General features: G+C 45.8%; 1 protein-coding gene across 1 annotated transcript in view; it reads right to left on the minus strand.

Annotated features, from left to right (window-relative positions):
• Nucleotides 1-17,723, minus strand: part of PDE10A (phosphodiesterase 10A) — a 298,359-nt gene that overhangs the window by 29,538 nt on the left and 251,098 nt on the right. The window contains 4 exon segments of the mRNA XM_030316763.2: nt 4,127-4,299; nt 9,901-10,056; nt 13,302-13,452; nt 15,805-15,888. Coding sequence (XP_030172623.2) covers nt 4,127-4,299; nt 9,901-10,056; nt 13,302-13,452; nt 15,805-15,888 — 564 coding nt within the window.

Raw genomic sequence — 17,723 nt, forward strand, 5'->3', positions numbered from 1 at the left:
GGGCAGAAAAGAGTAAAACGGTAAGCATACAGAAGCTGGGGTGGCTCATAACACAGAAGACCTCAAAGCAAGAAGTATTACAGACAAAAAGAGAACTGATTTCACCCTGATAAGAGGGCAAATCACCAAGAACACACAACAAACATAAATGTGTAAGCACCTAATAAAGTTTCTAAACACATGACGTGAAATTGAGAAATATACAGACATTCATAACTTTATGGAGACTGGAAGTTGTATTTCCAGTTAAAAATGGGGGAAGAAACATTCATAGGTGATAAAAATCTGTAAAACGACTTATAAATTTTACCAAGAAACCGAGAGGACCTGTGTAGACAAACTATAAAATGTGGTCAGTATTAAAGACTCATGCCAATGTCTTTGAAGGCAATATACTTACATTTATAAACACAGCCACAATCAAAATGCCAACGTGGATATTTTTAACTGACAGCAGGATATTTTTTTCTTTCTAAGTATTCACAATGAGGGGGATAAAAGTCATGATGTCTATAATTTACATTCAAGTGGCACATTGCAAAAGAAAGGTAAAAATATATGGTCAAATGCCAACAATTTTTGAATGCAGGAAGTGGGTATAAATTGCAGACTCTGAATATAATTTCTACTTCTTTGTAAGTCTGCAAATTTTTTAATAAAAATGTTAAAGATGCATTTATTAACTAACAATTTCAACAAAGTTTTTGGAAGGTAAATGGAAGATGAAGATTATCTTACCGGGTATGTTATGATAAATTTCAACACAGTTACAGTGATCAAAACAGTATGATCACAGTTGAGGATTAGATAATTACATTTAAATGATTTAAGGAATCCAAACAATTATTCAAGTTTATATGAGAACTTCAACCAGTGGAAGAATGAATTAATTAAACGGTATTGATTCAACCCACCGGGAATAAATAAAAGACATAACTTCAGAAGAACTAAGATCGAACTATGAAAGTCAAAATTATCAAAATATATGAATAGAATTTTAAGTACTATTTATATTACTGTGAGGACGGGGGAGGCCATTTGAAGCAAGACAGAAAACCAGATTTGATAAAAACAAATGAAAGATTTGGCCTCATGGAATTAAATTTCTTTATGGTCAGAAGAATTTCCGAATAGAATTTTTGAAAATGACCTAAAGAAAATGTTCGTGACATAGAGAAACTTTTAGTATCCTTAATAATATATATAATACAAACTGATTTATAAAAAAGTAGGCAATTCAACAAAAAATACAAAAGTTCTGAGCACACACATACATAGAAGTAGGAACAATAAATAGTCAACAAAAAAAGAAATGATCTTTAATGCAGTGAGCTATCAGAAAATGGCATTATTTAATGAGCAACGGTTTTCACCCATATGTTAGGACGAGTGTGAGTTTCTATAATCCTTTTAGAAAATGTATTATGTTCATAAATTTCTAGCACCATGCACTACACAACACATATTTTTAAAGGACCACTAGGTTCGGGGCGCCTGGGTGGCGCAGTCGGTTAAGCGTCCGACTTCAGCCAGGTCATGATCTCGCGGTCCGTGGGTTCGAGCCGCGCGTTGGGCTCTGTGCTGACAGCTCAGAGCCTGGAGCCTGTTTTGGATTCTGTGTCTCCCTCTCTCTGACCCTCCCCCATTCATGCTCTGTCTCTCTCTGTCTCAAAAATAAATAAACGTTAAAAAAAATTTTTTTTAAATAAATAAATAAAGGACCACTAGGTAACACTAAGCAAGTTTATTGCAGCTTTATTTGTACTGCAAAACTAGAAATGTCTAACCATCAATATAGTCTAACCATCAATATAGGAAAAGGTTTAACAAGCCTTTATGTAGTACTCTATACAAGATGTTACATATATTTGTGTGTATGTGTGTATATACATATGTATATACATATATACATATGTATACACACACACACACACACACACACACACACACACACACACACACACACACACACAAAGTGCCTGGGATGATATTATGCCAAATAGACTGTTGGCATGGAGTGCAGAAGAACGGAATATTCTTCTTCTAGCAAACCGTAAGAGACTCTTAACTATAGAGAACAAACTGAGGGCTGGTGGAAGAATGGGCTAAATGGGTGATGGGCAGGGTCCCCTGGGTGGCTCAGTCGGTTGGGCATCTGACTTCGGCTCAGGTCATGATCTCGCGGTTTGTGAGTTCAAGCCCCGCGTCGGGCTCTGTGCTGACAGCTCGGAGCCCGGAGCCTGCTTCGGATTCTGTGTCTCCCTCTCTCTGCTCCTCCCCAACTCATGCTCTCTCTCGATCACACTATGTTAACTAACTAGAATTTAAATAAAAATTTGAACAGAAATACAAAGAACATTCTTCTTATATATACTTCTGCCCTTGTTGAACTGTTAAGGCAAACATGCATTACCTTTAAAATTATTAACTGCCCCCAAATTATTTAATCTTCTACAACTAGACAGTATACACCACTAAGACACACACATATGCACTAAGCACAAAATATAATTTTTGCAATTAGATTTTTTAATTCTCTATTTTATAATACTTATTATTGTAACCATTTTGCTAAAAATATATACAAGAAACTTGGTATTAATTACACGGTTCTTACTTATAACCTAAAAAAAAAAGACGTACGCACGTGGGTTTGGGTTAGCCGAAGACTACCTTCCTGCAGGGTAATATTTTCCCCATCTTATCACCGCTATAAGAAAGAACTGTGAACAAACACCTGTTCCTACAAGAGCTGCACACAAAGCCCGTTGCAGGTTCAGAGACACGATCGTTGTAGATCACGGGTGTCCCCCGGGCTGCAGGTGGAAGACGATTGTGCTGGGAAGAACCTTTGTGGCCCTTCATGACACACTGATCCCTTCCATGATGCCGGGAGGGCCCTGACAGTGTGTTCAGACTGCCTGAGGGGAAAATAAGATGTCTCTGTTTTCTTGAAACAAGGTTCCCCAGATTGTGTAAGTTTCAGTCTCCACAAAATCCGGATCTGCCTGTCTGAAGGCGGACTGAACCACCCACAACTGTGGCTTACCCAAAGGAATGGACAGCATTATATCCTGTGTATATAATATTCTTGAAGAGGGCAACTTTTATCCATAGTCATTAGTAGACTTCGTGTTTTGTGTTTGTGGTACCTGAGTGGATGGCTTCTAAAACCCTTCAAACAGACTCCTCCAGAAAGAAATGTTCCGATCAGTCCTTAACGCATCACGGAGGAAAAACGAAAGCACCCGGACAAAGAGAATACAGACCCAAGTTCAGCAGGACTAGAAGAGATCGCTAAATGTACGTCCACAAATCTCAGCTAAAGACGGCATCACTTAAGATGGCCTTGGTCAGACACGGAAACGGCAAAGGGAAAGTCTTAGCGATAAAAGCTGGCGGTCACACCTCCCAAGTGACAAGCAGGAAGGTTAGCCAGCGGACCGAGGTCTAATGTACAGCCGGTGGCCAGCTTCACAGTGAACACACCTCAGGTATTTCTGAATCCACCGGGCAAGAGACACCTTCTCAGAAAAAATAATTTCCGACTAATTTCGCTGGCTGCATTAGAGCATTTTAAGTAATCTAACCCCTCTTGTGACTCCATGTCTGAAATGCGCTTCCGGATTGCCACTCGGCTTCCCAAGTGATCTGACCACACCGAATGCCCATATTCTGATGCCGGTAACTAGAATACACGTTTGTAGATCAGTGAAACGGAATCCCGGTTTTACACGTCAATCACATTGGCTTGGCCAAGATGATCTGGTTTCTGAAAAATGAATCCATTTTCATCGGAGTTTGAATCTGTGAAGCCCAAGACTGAAAACCCTGGACTGAAATAAATTCAAGGAGAGGCCTCTTGGCAAGCACCCGTTCCTGGGTGAGCAGTTGAAATCGCAATTCATATTTTAATTATCCCCACCGTGGACTCAGCAATCGTGTCAGACAAGGAAATACGCAAAGTCAGCATAAAGTGCATGTGACCCAAAAAGAAAACACACAATTTCTTTTACATTTCTGCTTTCAAATACAAACGTATGCTAAACTGCATTTCTGTTTTTAAGGATACGCTCATTCCAGGTAATACTTCCTAGGCTTCTAAACTTTGAAAAATTATTTTTACCTATGCGATTGATTATTAAGGTTTAGCGATCCGGTCTGGTACATCTCCTCCAGCTGCTTCCTGTTTCCAAAGTACAAAGCAAGGTCTGTGGCAATGATGGCTTTACGGATGATCTCAAGCACCTGTTCGTATTCACTGGAGCTGAGGGTGGAGAAGATATTGTGCCCTTCCAGCTATGGAAAAAACACAAAGAAACACCACCAATAGGAAGCACAAGCTCTCATCTCACGACACGTCCCCGTCCCGTCACGTGAAACAACACAGTTTGGCCAGTGGCATCTGGCACACAAATGACACGCTTGGGGGAAACAAAAGAACAGTTTGTAATGATGAAGGAAATCAACGTTGCGGTTTCTCTTTAGGCTACAAAACCCAAGCTACCGCGTAAATGCATCCTTTAACGACCGTAACATCATTCGCTACCACAAAATCCCAGGGATTCGAATACACACCTTGGTGTTGGATAGTTCTAGGAAGTAATTCAAGGACTAGAAAATGCATTTAAGTAAGAGACATTTCTTCTTAAACTAATGCAAGCCTTTGGTCATTTTTTATATTATACTGGAAATTAATGGGCTTAAAAAGTCACGTGTATCTTCATCCACTTCAAGTCTAATGAACAGTAAACACTTTTTCCATATCCTAAAACAAAATGTCCCACAACCTCAAAATAGTTAAGTTAGGCATATTAAAGTTTCTCTCTACAGGCAACAGCACTTTCACGTAAAGTCACTGAGGTGCAGACACTGGGGCCCAACCTCTCTTCTGTTCTCATGGGAGGTGGGACGGTAGACCGTCAGCCTAGACAAGACCAAAACGTGGGTCATTTGGACTCTATTTCCTCAGAAGCTATTCTTTTGCTTATGAAATCTCTTAAAAACTTTTTATAGTAACTTCTTCCTCTGAGAATTATAAGCCTTTATTGGTAATTGAGATAAAAATGGGCCAATTTGTTCAAACAAGAAAGACTGAAATAATAAAGACGCATTCAACTGTGGGCTCATCAATTACTGTTCAATTATTCATGATTAGCCAACACAATCTTACTGTAATCAACGGTTAATTGCTTTCACTTGTTTTAAGCTATCTTTATTGGCTGATACAATACGTTAAAAACTTGAAATTATGAAAGTGTACTTTTTTACAAAGTCAGACATCTCACTAAAACATTGTCACCTTCCCACTATGCTGAAACAAGGCTGTACATGCACCACTCGTTTTCTTGTTCTTTTTTTTTTTTAAGTTTATTGATTTATTTTGATAGGGAGAGAGAAAGAGAGAGAGAGAGAGAGCATGAGCAGGGGAGGGGCAGAGAGAGAAAGGGAGCGAGAGAATCCCAAGCAGGCTCCATGCTGTTGGCGCAGAGCCTGACATGGGGCTCCAACTCACGAACCAGGAGATCGTGACCTGACCCGAAATCAGGAGTCAGAGCAGCCGACTGAGCTGCCCAGGTGCCCCTGCACCACTTGTTTTCTATCACCAGAATCTTTCTTACCTACTCTTAAGCTTTTATAAATATTTACATTATCCTATGATAAATGCAGCAAATGGAGTTAGTTCTAGTTGGCTATTTTCTTCTTTGAAGAGAGACAGTGGGGGAAGGGACAGAGGGAGAGAGACAGAGAGAGAGAGAGAGAGAGAGAGAGAGAGAGAGAGAGAGAGAGAATCTCAAGCAGGCTCTGTGCTGACTTGGGGGCTCGAGCCCACGACCCTGGGATCGCGACCTGAGCCGAAGTCAAGAGTCGGATGCTCTGCCGACTGAGGCACCCAGGCGCCCCAGACTTGGGTATCTTGCAGACGATAACGATAGGAAGGCCTGATGTCTGCGGAACGTTTTAAATTGAGAAGGCGTTTTCATACGTGTGATTTCACCCTCAAGTCATAAAACTGCGCGACTCTGACGTCTGGCTGAGCTGAAGTATCTGCTGAAACAGCACAAGCCTCTTCTGTGACCACAGAGCAACGGCAGAGTTTCACATCGACCGGCTGCGTCGGCGATTTGAGCCGCACGATCTCACCGGCGGCCGCCTTCGTGGACGATCAACGGAGCCAAAGGGTGCACGTGACGGCAGACAGAGCCTCGGCACAAGGAAGAGCCACCAGCCCCGTCGGCCACCACGGAGAGGGGACTCGGGCTCTGGGAAGGCGGACGAACTCCGTGAGCCGTTAAGCCCCGTCCCACGTCCACTCGCCGAAATCTCAGCGCAGGAGGCTAAAGAGCCCTGCTCTGCCTGCTGCTACGAAGCCTGCTTTGCTCTCATCTGCCCCTAATTCCAGCGAGGCGGCTGGGCCGTTTCAATACTTTGTCACCCGCGCTCCCCAGCCATTACCACGTATCAGACTGGTGTGGGTCCTTGGAACACGTGCACCACTGTCAGGCTGTCTGAGGGGGAATCACACGTGACACGCATGTAATGCTTCATTCTATCAGCAACGGACCATTACGTGATGACGTCTAAACGTATTCTACCACACAGTTGACAAAACGGGGACCTCTTAGCCTGGGTTCCAGAAATCCTCTCAGGGACCACAAAGTTGTGAACTCACTGCAAATATATACATATATATATATATATATATATATATGTATATATATATATGTATATATTTATATCACATCCAGCATATATTGTATATTATATATGATATTATATATATCATATCATATGCTGAACATGTCCTTCGTAAGCACAGTATTTCATCGGATTCTCAAAAGTGTAAGTGTCCATGATCTGTGGCAGAGGGAGACCCATTTTAAAGGATCTGTATATTTGTTGGCGACTTCAGTTTATTATGTCTTTTACTACTTTTTGATATTAAAGGGAATTCGGTGGAAAAGCTCAGGAGAGGATCTTTACAATGAAAAGTAGTAACTAGGATCCTTTTAGTTCCTCCTTCAATATTTTGCAAGAGCAAAGGCAATAAATGAACAACAAACAGTAAGAGGCCCCTTCCCTTCAAGAGGATCCAGTCTATACTCTTCAGCACGTTCTTTTCTTCCAAAGCACAGAAAATAAGGAGACACAGCGACCGCACGCAGCAGATAACCAGCTTGAACTCTTTTAAGAGCTCTAATTTCCCATCAGTGAGCTTGATGAAACCCCATTAATGCTTCTACGTATCAACTGGTAAGTTTCCCATAATCTCCCAGGTTACAGTGTCAGAGGTTTATCTTCTGCTAATTCAAGCCGGGTGTGAGGGTACTTGCAGCACACTTAGCACCTACTCCAGCCGTGGCCCTAAACGAGGGAAGTGCACCCTTGGAGGAGTTCACAGTGTAGCGGGAGAGAGGCAGACAGGTGCAGTCAAGGGCTCCGGGAGAGCGTGGGCGGGGACACGGATTCCGAGGGACCAGGAGTCGCACGCGTGCAGGGAGCAGCGTGCGACCACACGTGTTCGGTGGGAACCACACAATTTCCGTGCTGCTCAAGCGCATCGTCTCCACAGAGAAACGGTGACAGGGGGCCAGAGTTCCAACAGAGGCCTCATGTCAGAACCGAAATAATCATGGGAAGGTAGGTAGTAGGGTCACGACAGGAGGAGGCCTGTTTTAGGATAATCACTGGGTACCACACGGGTAGCAGGTAGGGTAGGACGGGAGCAGGTGGGCATACTCACCCATCTGTCCTCGGCAGGCTTTTACAGATTATTATTAATCATAAATCGTTCTCCCCAAAGCCCTGTGCTGCTTAGCTCTATCAAAGAGACTCCTCAGGGAAGGCCTGGGAGCTCAGCTTTCAATACCCCATGCCCACCAAGCGAGCTCACCCCCCAGCCACGCGGCCCGGGTGCGTGCGAGTCTCACCACGGGAAGCCACAGGCTGAATCATTCGGGGGACGTGAGATGAACAAAGCCCGTGGCGTTGAGCATTCGCGACCGCCACAGCTTGATGCGCATTCTGGTATCTGATCACCTACTGTATCAAACCACGTGCTAGGACTGTAATTAAGAACTCAGGGTTTGGGGTCAAACAATTCTAGTTTTTAATCCTGGTCCGTTACTCACTAGCTGTATGATAAGGGACAAGTTACTTAACCTCTTCGATGTATATCACTCTCATCTGTAAAATGGAAATAAATGGTAATAAAAATCAATGTGCTAATATGTGCACAATTCTTAAGTTTCTGATTTATTTGTTTATGTATACTAAGTATTAAGTAATAACTATCAGAATATTTATACTGAATGCCTGATGAGTGATTGAATGATTACTCTGACGATGGTGGTGACGAAAAGGACCAAATCTCCAGGATGACTTCTGCAGTCAGAGCAGAGGGGGTAGTGAGGACACTCGGCAAATACACACCTATGCCCACAGCTCAGTTTGGTAGCCAAAGATCACGTCTATCCATTCAGAACGCATCCACAGAAAAGGACAGATTTAAGCTGGCCTCTGTACCATTATATACCAAATTATTTATCTTCGGTCGGGCCACGTTGACAGGGGAAGGATAGTTCCAGATCCACAGTCATTGGGTAGCCACGGTGATAAAGATCTGTGGAGATCAGGACAGCGGCAGGCAAAACCTTCCATAATCTTTTATACAGATACACAGAGGTATCACGGACGTCCATGCGATCTAACAATACATTACTGTCTCATAGTTTAGTGACTGGAACCTGGAATTTTTACTGTTCCTCTCAGATATCACCTTAAATCGGTCAAGTCTGGAGCGGTCTTGACAAAACATAAAACTGGCCGGCCTTGGTGACGGGACGTTGGGGCGAGGGGAACAATGACTCCAAGGTCATCCCCCTGTGGTGGCTGGGTGGTGGAGGCCGCCCCCATTTTGGTCACATCGGACGCTGAGTTGAGGTGTCTGGAGAGAGAAGTCTCCCTGCGCCCTGGTCTGAGACGCTGGTGTGACAGCCACAGCCTATCGGTGACCACGAGGACCCCAGAGAGAAGGCGGGGGGAGCAGGGAGAATGGCAGTGTGAGGGCAGAGCTCTGGACGCGGACCTCCCTCAGTCCACACCGCAAGCTCGTGGCGGGGGGGGGGGGGGGGGGGGACAACTTGTCTTTGTTGTTACCACAACCCCTGGGCCTAAAATGGGTGTTGGCGGCTGGGAGGAGCTCAATGAATATGTTTGCTATCAAAATGGAATTCAAGGGGGCAGTTAGATGGGTCTGAGGAGAGCTACTCAGAGAAGTATCCTAAGCATAAAATGTCAAATCAGCAGAGAGTACGGTAATTTCCAGAAAAGGAAGGAAGCCTTTCCTGAACAGAGATAGGGCCATCTGTTTATGACCCTGATACGCCTTTCCCTGTCACAACCCCCACGGGAGGTTTTAGGTCACGTCAGGGTATGGATTCGGTGACGCCTGTCCGAGTCTAGGTCAAGTAGCAAGAACACCTTAAAGGCGGCAAGTTGAGAAGAATGCACACAAAAGAACAACTAAAAGGACTTCCGTGCACTTAAACCTGGACCTGCCCAACCCTCCAGGTGTACATCCAGTATGTCGGGGTTTGAGAACATGACGATCGTATGAAGAAATACAACACGCGAAACACACTTTGCCTTAGAGGATCACCTACTTCAAACTTGAACGTGGCCGCAAAACAGATACGTATTCAAAACCTTCACCGAGCGTTCATGGTCAGAGCGCCCCACAATTACCTACTGAGGATATACACACGAGCTTCTGCGGGGACGTACAGCTGCAGCTGTTGAAGGAGGCCCAACCGAAACCCCGCGTTTACTCGGAACCGCTAGAACCTCCCGGGAGGGGACCGCGGAGGCCGCGGGCGGGCAGGCGGTGTGAGGTCTCACCTGCAGGATGGACACCGTCTGGGAGAAGTGGTGCTGTTCCATGGTGGACGTAGAGTAGAGGGCGGCCAGGGGGTGATCAAATTTCTGCAGGTAGCTGTTACTGAAGCCCCTGTGGTCCAGGTCGTGACACAGACACGCAATTAGCAGCCCTTTGCGCTTAAAAAAAAAAAAAAAAAAAAAAAATCCAGTGCACAGATGTTCAGAACAAAGAAGCGGATAGGAGAAGATTTACAGCTTATCATTCCTATCATGGGGACAGAGTCCTGCCATTGGAACAGCCAACATCCTTAGGAATCTCTGACGTTCCACATGATCTGTCTTCTTTCTTAACCCCTTTCGTTGTTTTTCTGCTTTTAAAATAGACAACTGAATCATTCTTGAGTGTTCCTGCCCAACTCCGGGGAAAAGTTCACGGTGGTTATCAAATTAAAGCAAACGTTCCCAAGAATTACAGGGCAAGGAACTCTGTAGGAGGGGACCGTTTCAGCATTTCATTCAAAACCCGTTCCGGGTTAAACTCCAACAATATCATTGTTATTACAAACAAACAAGGAAGAAAAGAAGTAAACCCTACGGCAGGTGAAAAAACGGCCAGCTGTACGGTTGGAGAGAGACCACAGAGCGGGTGCAAGGGGGTGAAGGGTTAATACAGCAAGGCAGGCCACAGAAAGTCCACGCGAGCAGACCTTTGCGGGAGCGAGGGAGAAGCAGGGGGTCCTGGGAGAGGAGCGCAGGGGTGGGTGCGGGGAGCAGGTGGGCCTGTCCCGACAGTCAGAGGGTCAGGAGGGAAGCAGGGCTGCAGGGAGGGGACAGAGAATCCTGGCAGAGAAGGGAGGCGGACCATCTTCTGTGGGAACCAGGGAAGGAAGACAGGGTTTCTGGCAGAGCAGTGGGCGTCGTGCGGCCAAGGGGAGACAGCGACCGAAAAGGGCGAAACGCTGGGCGCTGACCCTCCGTTGGCACGGTGCAGGGCGCTGGTGACCTGGGCCGGAGCGTGTTCGGGGGGTGGGCCGGAGAAGATCGGGGAGAGCACTGGAGCCAGCCGCTGCGGCAGCTGTTCTGCGGGTTTGGGGAAACGGGGAGCTAAGAACTCAGGGGGGAGCCGAGCGGAAAGGCAGGCGGAGGGTGCGTTACGATGGAGGTGACAACGCGGTGCTCCCACACGCGGACCAGACAGTCCAGCAGAGACCGCACGGATGGAGGAGAGGGAGGGAAGAACCACCAGGGCAGGGACGAGGTCAAGTGGCAAGGCCAGCTCTGGACAGGAGCCTGGCGGGTGTTCCGGTGAGTGGGTGGTCACAGCCCACAGAAGGCAGATGCTGGCAGGGAGGAGGGGGTCTGCAGAAACCCCACGAGGTTAGCTGTCCGTGTCCGCCCTGCCCCTTTCGTAGCCTCCCTGGGCACAACGGTTTCTCCTACAACCTAACGAGCAGGGGGGGCCTCCCGGACGCCCCTCCACTGCCACAGGCTCGCTGGCCATAGGATAACTGAATTACTTATGTTCTGAGCAGCACTTGGGTTTGCTGCAACATATTTTGTGCTGCTGTGTTACCCAGGATGAATCTGGTAAGAGATTCCAAGGCTTTAAAATCTTGCACGATACACAAATAGAGAAAAACTACTATGTACCTCTTCTCAATTTTTTTTTAATGTATTTTAGTTTTGTTGACGTAATATTCAATAGTTTTACTGAATGTATGCCAGAATTAAGCATGTGAAAATAATTCACGAGGTGAGGAGTTACTTTTGTTAATATGCTACTTTAACAAGATCAAATGATCATTTCTAACAGCTCTTTTAGAGATTAAATACCCTTTTTTAAAAAACATATTTAAAATGTTTACACATATTATTTTGGGATTATTTTCAGGCAAAAGGACCTGAGGTTTTCTGAAAACATAATGATGTAATTCTAAAAACAAACTAGGAGCTTAAACGAGAGTTAATTTGTGGCCACTACATTTTCGCACTTATCTTAAACTTTGCCATTTTTTTTAATGTACATTTCAATGCAACCTGAAAGATGGTTTCTACGGTTGTCAAAATCACAGACTATCCTCTGGCGAAGAAGACAATGAAATTGCTTTCTCTTTTTTTTTAATGTTTGTTTGTTTGTTTATTTAGAGAGACAGAGAACGCATGAGTGGGAAGAGGTGCAGAGAGAGAGGAGAGAGAATCCCAAGCAGGTGCCATGCTGTCAGCACAGAGCCTAACGAGGGGCTCGATCCCACAACCACGAGATCGTTTCCTGAGCGGAAATCAAGAGTCGGATGCTTAACCCACTGAGCCACCCAGGCATTCCTGAAATTGCTTTCTTAGAAGGAACTGAATGGAAAAAATGCTGCATGTCTCAAAAATATGGGGTTTCATGGGGTGGAAAATCAGCATAATTTATACGAAAAAAGAATAAATTTCATTTTCTTGATAATAAATAAGTTGTTAGGCTAACCAAGATCTACCAAGAGATTAGCAATAAAAAAGCAAAAACGTCAACACTTTTTCTAAAACGCACTTTCCGAGTCTCCTGCCCAGACTGTGACTCTGGGGGGACGGGATGGGACGCGCACAGGATGGCCCTCAGGAGTGCCGGGCTCTAGTGTGAACGTGCCCGTGAGAGAAGGGCTGTGTCTTTGTCACCGAGCTGACAGCCTCCTTGTCGGCACGGCCAACATGTTCTCTGAAGCAGGGGAGGAGGAGGGCTAGGGAGGAGGGGAGGGGGATTCGAGTCGGGCTTTTTTTGCAGGCACCTCCAGGACCACACGGGGAAAGGACATGCTTGGCGGTCGGCCCGGCTGGGCCCGAGGTGCTCCCATCACGGAGGGGCGGGTGGGGCGGACGACACAGGGGCCGGCCAGAGGTGCAGGAAAGGACCAGGCAGCCCCAAATCTCTCAGTCTGTCCCCGGCTCTGGGTATGTAAAGTCAGGGGGGTCCGTGAAGCATCACAGAGCCCGGCTCCTCACGACGCAGGAGATCATTTACGTCCTCACTGTTCTTCATGTTCTGGCTTCTCAAATCAGTAGGATTTTTGCCTACACTACCCAGGACACAAGGGCAGTGAGAAAAATCTACTTGGTTCGTGTAACAAAGACTTCCAGAAGACTGAAGCTTTAACAGGGAAAAAAAACCTACAAAACTAGTGTTTCCTCGGCGGGGGGAAGGGGGGTTGGGAATGTTTTGGTGAAGCTGGAATTTCTGTATCTACCTTTGTGATAGAAAATAATATGAAAAACACACGGGCACAGCCACTTTAAAAGCGTGCTCCTACGAAATTACCGAACCGTCCTGGGGGAACAGGTCACGGAGCCACATCCGGAAGGTGCTCCAGACATACAGCGTCTGAATCCACTCGTGTTATTTGAAATGGAGGGAAAAAAAAAAAAAAAAGCGTGTGGACGCCCACCTCCAGGTCGGTGAAAAGCCCGTGGTTGTTCTGGAGTATGGCATACATGCAGTGCGCCACGGTGACCGCGTGTTTCCAGTTGTGGTAAGGAACCCTCCGGTAGTTCTTCTTCACAGACATGATGAAACGACACAACTTTTCGAGCTCGAAGCTGTGCAGAGAAGAGGAGAAACCGTTACGACAGAAACCGGTAAAGAGCCGATACGTTCTCGCTAGAGCTCTGGTTTAAACACGTACATCTGGGGGCGCCTGGGAGGCTCAGTCAGTTAAGCATCCCACTCTTGGGTTCAGCTCAGGTCTCGAGCTCACCGTTCGTGGGATCGAGCCCCGTGTCAGGCTCTGTGCCGACAGCGCAGGGCCTGCTTGGGATATTCTCTCTCTCTCTCTCTCTCTCTCTCTCTCTCTCTCCCCCCCCCCTTTGCCCCTCCTCCGCTCAGGTGCACCCGTACCTTCTGTGGCTCAAAATGAAATAATAAACGTTAAAAAAAAGAAACACATCCATCTGTACCCGTATACACTTGCAACTATGAAAATGTGCACAGTGACTGGGTCCAGGAGCGCCAAAGCCTCTCTCATCACTTCCCTTCTGTTTCTCTGGCTGGTTAAGAGAGGAGGACTCTTTCAGAGCTTCTGATCTGATACAATCGCTGGCCCACCAGGGGGTCAGTACCAGAAGGGGCGTGTAGGAGCGTGTCGCTAACTCACTTCACCCTCACGTCCCCACACCGTGCTCGACAGACAGCAACGTATCATCACCCTGCTTAAGGGCATTGTGAGCTAATATTTTCCAAAAAAGCATATTCAGATTCCCAAACTTCAAATATAGCATAGGAATTTCCTAGATGAGTGATTATCCTCTCGAAGTATTGTGGTGCACTCAAATTATTAAGTGGCAAACGGCCACGCCAAAACCCTGACACCGTACATAGAATGATATGATGCGTTTTAAACGTTTTTTTAATGTCTGTTTATTTTTGAGAGACAGAGCACGCACGTGCCAGAGTTGGGGGGGAGGTGGGGAGAGAAAGGGGGGGGACCGAGGATCCAAAGCAGGCTCTGCGCTGACAGCAGAGAGCCCGACAAGGGGCTCGAACTCACAAACCATGAGATCATGACCCGAGCCAAAGTTGGATGCTTAACCGACTGAGCCACCCGGGCGCCCAATGATATGTTTTTATCATGCAACATTGTTATTATATTTTATTTTCATATTTCATGTATTTCTACTTATTTAAGTCCCTACCAACTCTCTCAAGGAATTTATGGCAGCTTAAAATAAAAGCACATCAATGTAGAACAAGGCTCTTTGAAACACCAGGAAGATGACAGTCCATAGAACTTCTAAAAATATATAACCTTTACTCTTCTCCACGGAAGATTTTTTTGAAATTTTTAAAAAAAGTTTTATTTATTTTTGACAGAGAGAGAGAGAGAGAGCGAGTGAGCATGAGCATGAGCAGGGGAGGGGCAGAGAGAGAGGGAGACACAGAATCCGAAGCAGGCTCCAGGCTCCGAGCTGTCGGCACAGAGCCTGACGGGGGGCTCGAACTCACAGAGCACGAGATCATGACCTGAGCCAAAGTAGGATGCTCAACTGACTGAGCCGCCCAGGTGCCCCTCCACTGAAGATTTTCAAATGTCCTTGAAGAATAAGGTAGGTCATTTTTAAGAGTTCCAACGGGTCAAACTCTCAACTGATATCTAAGAAATAAGTGTTGTTAATTACCCTGTGTGCATTCTTTCAAAAGAGCAACTTATAAAAGTCACCAATAAAAATAGGAGAAGGCAGAGAGTTCAATGGCAAAGGAGTGACAATTTAGCTTCAGAGAAACTAAGGGCCTCTATAAGCCACTTTATGATTAAATGAGTGAAAAAGAGAAAAAGAAAATTATTCCTTGCAATTTTTTTTAATTACTTGCATTTTAAGTATGTGTTTAAGTTGTAAAAAGTTAAACGGAAAGTCATGAAAGGTCTCTGGGACAGGCCACAAGAGGGGGAAAGACCCACAGGGAAAGGGAACCACAGTGAAATCACTAATAAAGCACTTGGCACTGAATTAGGAGACCTGTGTCCTTCACACCTGTTCGAACAGATACAGCATGTAGGTTGAAAGGTGATGCTAAATTTAATGCACATTTTCCAAAGACACACTTGAAAATAGTATGTAGTGATGTGGAGAAATAACCCCTACCTCTTCCCATTACACGGCCTAAGGTAATTTTCACCTGTATCTTTATCATCACCTAGTAGAGACACGGTCGTTGGCCAAGGGACAGCCACCCTGGCAAAGAGCTCAGGGGTAGCCCTAAGGGAAATCCAAATCCGAAAATCAACTTGTCCAGTAATCTCAGCCTTTTTTAATTTAAATATTAAAAACAGTTATTTATATAAGGCATCTTTTCAAATAGTTATCGACCAAGGAAGTGGCCAGGCATGTAGGCAGGGGGAGGAAGAGGTCATATCACTCAAGAGGTTAAGAAGGAAGTTTCTGGGTCATTCATACCAGGATGTCCCACAGGACCGATGGACCATGTAGACAAAAATCCCAGGCCACATGTTTTCAAAAGGACCAATGTCAAAGTGGAATCTGAAACGAAAGAACACAAGGCTGATTAGTAAATATAATTAGGGTAAGCATAAACACAAATAAAGTAATTTAATTTTGTGTCTTTTAAGAAACTAAAAAACCACTGAGAGTCTAGCCATCTCTCTTCCTGTGTTCTTAGTCACATCTTAGTTGTATTAAATGTTTCCAGGAGGAAATTCCACACATTCCCTCAGGAACTTAGCCCAATATTTAAGCCATTGCTTAATCTTCTATGAAACAATCTCTAAAAAATGATGTTGCGGTCGTTATCAGAGCAATGAGAGCGTACAAAATAACTCTACTGTGAATCCTACGTGTGTTTTACACAACTTACAGACAAGGGGGGAAAGCGATTTTTTTTAGAGTGGAAAATCATTCTATCTCCCATCTAAATCCAGAGAGAAACTTCATAAATACAAACATCCGAAGTTATTACCTATTTTCCGTTTGCTAATTTAACTACTAAGATTTAACCCGCACAGACACGGCGGTAAACTATTGAAAAGAAACCATCTTCCTCCAGTTACACTTCCGACGCCACACGTGTGAGTTTTCCACACCCAGCAATTCTCCAACCCTCTGCAGACACCAACCGATGATGCCCTCTAACGCGGTGTACTTCGGACCCCACCGCAGCTAGCGTAGCCTGCGCGGGTCACGGGCTCGGTCCCGCAATACTGCCCCCGGCTGCAGGTGCCAATCGCGAGGCCGTCCACCCCTCTGACCATCAGCTATAAAGCTGAGGTTCCCACAACCCCCACCTCGGGTGTTGCAAGGCAGAACGGCTCACAGAACTCAGGGGAGCACCTCACTTACTACTACCAGTTTATTATTAGGGATGCAAGTCAGGAACAGGCAAATGAAGAGATGCATAGGCCACGGCACGGGGGAAGGGGTGGGCTCTCAGTCCTCGGCAGGGGCACCACCCTCCTGGCACCTAATGTGTGTGCCAACCGGAAAGCCCTCCGAACCCCTTGTTGAGGGTTTCCGGAGGTTCCGTTCCACGGGCACATTTGCTTAAATCGTTGGTCGCTGGTGACTGACTCAATCCCCAGCCCCTGTCCCTTCCCAGGAGGTCTGAGGGTGGGGCTGAAAATTACAACCCCCTAACCACGCGGTTGGCTCCTTGGACAACCGGCCCCCACCCTCCTAGAGTCCTTCAATAGCAGAAACTCAAGTGTGGTCGAACAAGGTTCATTCTGAACAAGAAAAGACACTTCTCTCACTCCGGTCATTCGGGAAACTCCAGGGGTTTAGGAGCTCTGAGCCAGGACCCGGCTCCAAAGACCAAATACACAGATTTCTTATTCTATCACAATGTGTATTGTACACAAACCATCAGAGGGTAAGTTGAGGCAAATAAGAAATCCTAAGAGCTTATTTGAGCAAAAATCTATTCCAACAGGGCGGTGGGAAGCCTGTAGGGACAGGAGCCAGCAGAGACCCCGGTGCAGAAACGCTGCAAGAGCCAAGAAAGGCAGTTGCTGCTGACTGTGGCTTCAGGCCCAGTTGGCTGTCCGTGCCTGGCCGTCCTCGGGGTTTCCATCACGTAGCCTTGAGGCCCTTTGGGTTTAGACTTTGGTTTGCTTACGCCAGCTGCTCCAGCATTAGAGTCACCTCAGTCTGATGGCCTTCTTGTTTAATGAACAGTTCCGATGATAGGGCAAGTGTCAGCTCTGGGTTACTTCTGAAGATCTCTGGTATGTAGTTGAGTGCTGGCTTGCACTTAAAGTTTTAATTTTTAACGTTTATTTATTTTTGAGAGAGAGACAGAGTGAGAGCAGAGGAGGGGCAGAGAGAGAGAGAGAGAGAGGAAGATTGCTGGCTTGCACTTA

This window comes from Lynx canadensis, chromosome B2 (genome assembly GCF_007474595.2).
Source record: "Lynx canadensis isolate LIC74 chromosome B2, mLynCan4.pri.v2, whole genome shotgun sequence".
Lineage (NCBI taxonomy): Eukaryota > Metazoa > Chordata > Mammalia > Carnivora > Felidae > Lynx > Lynx canadensis.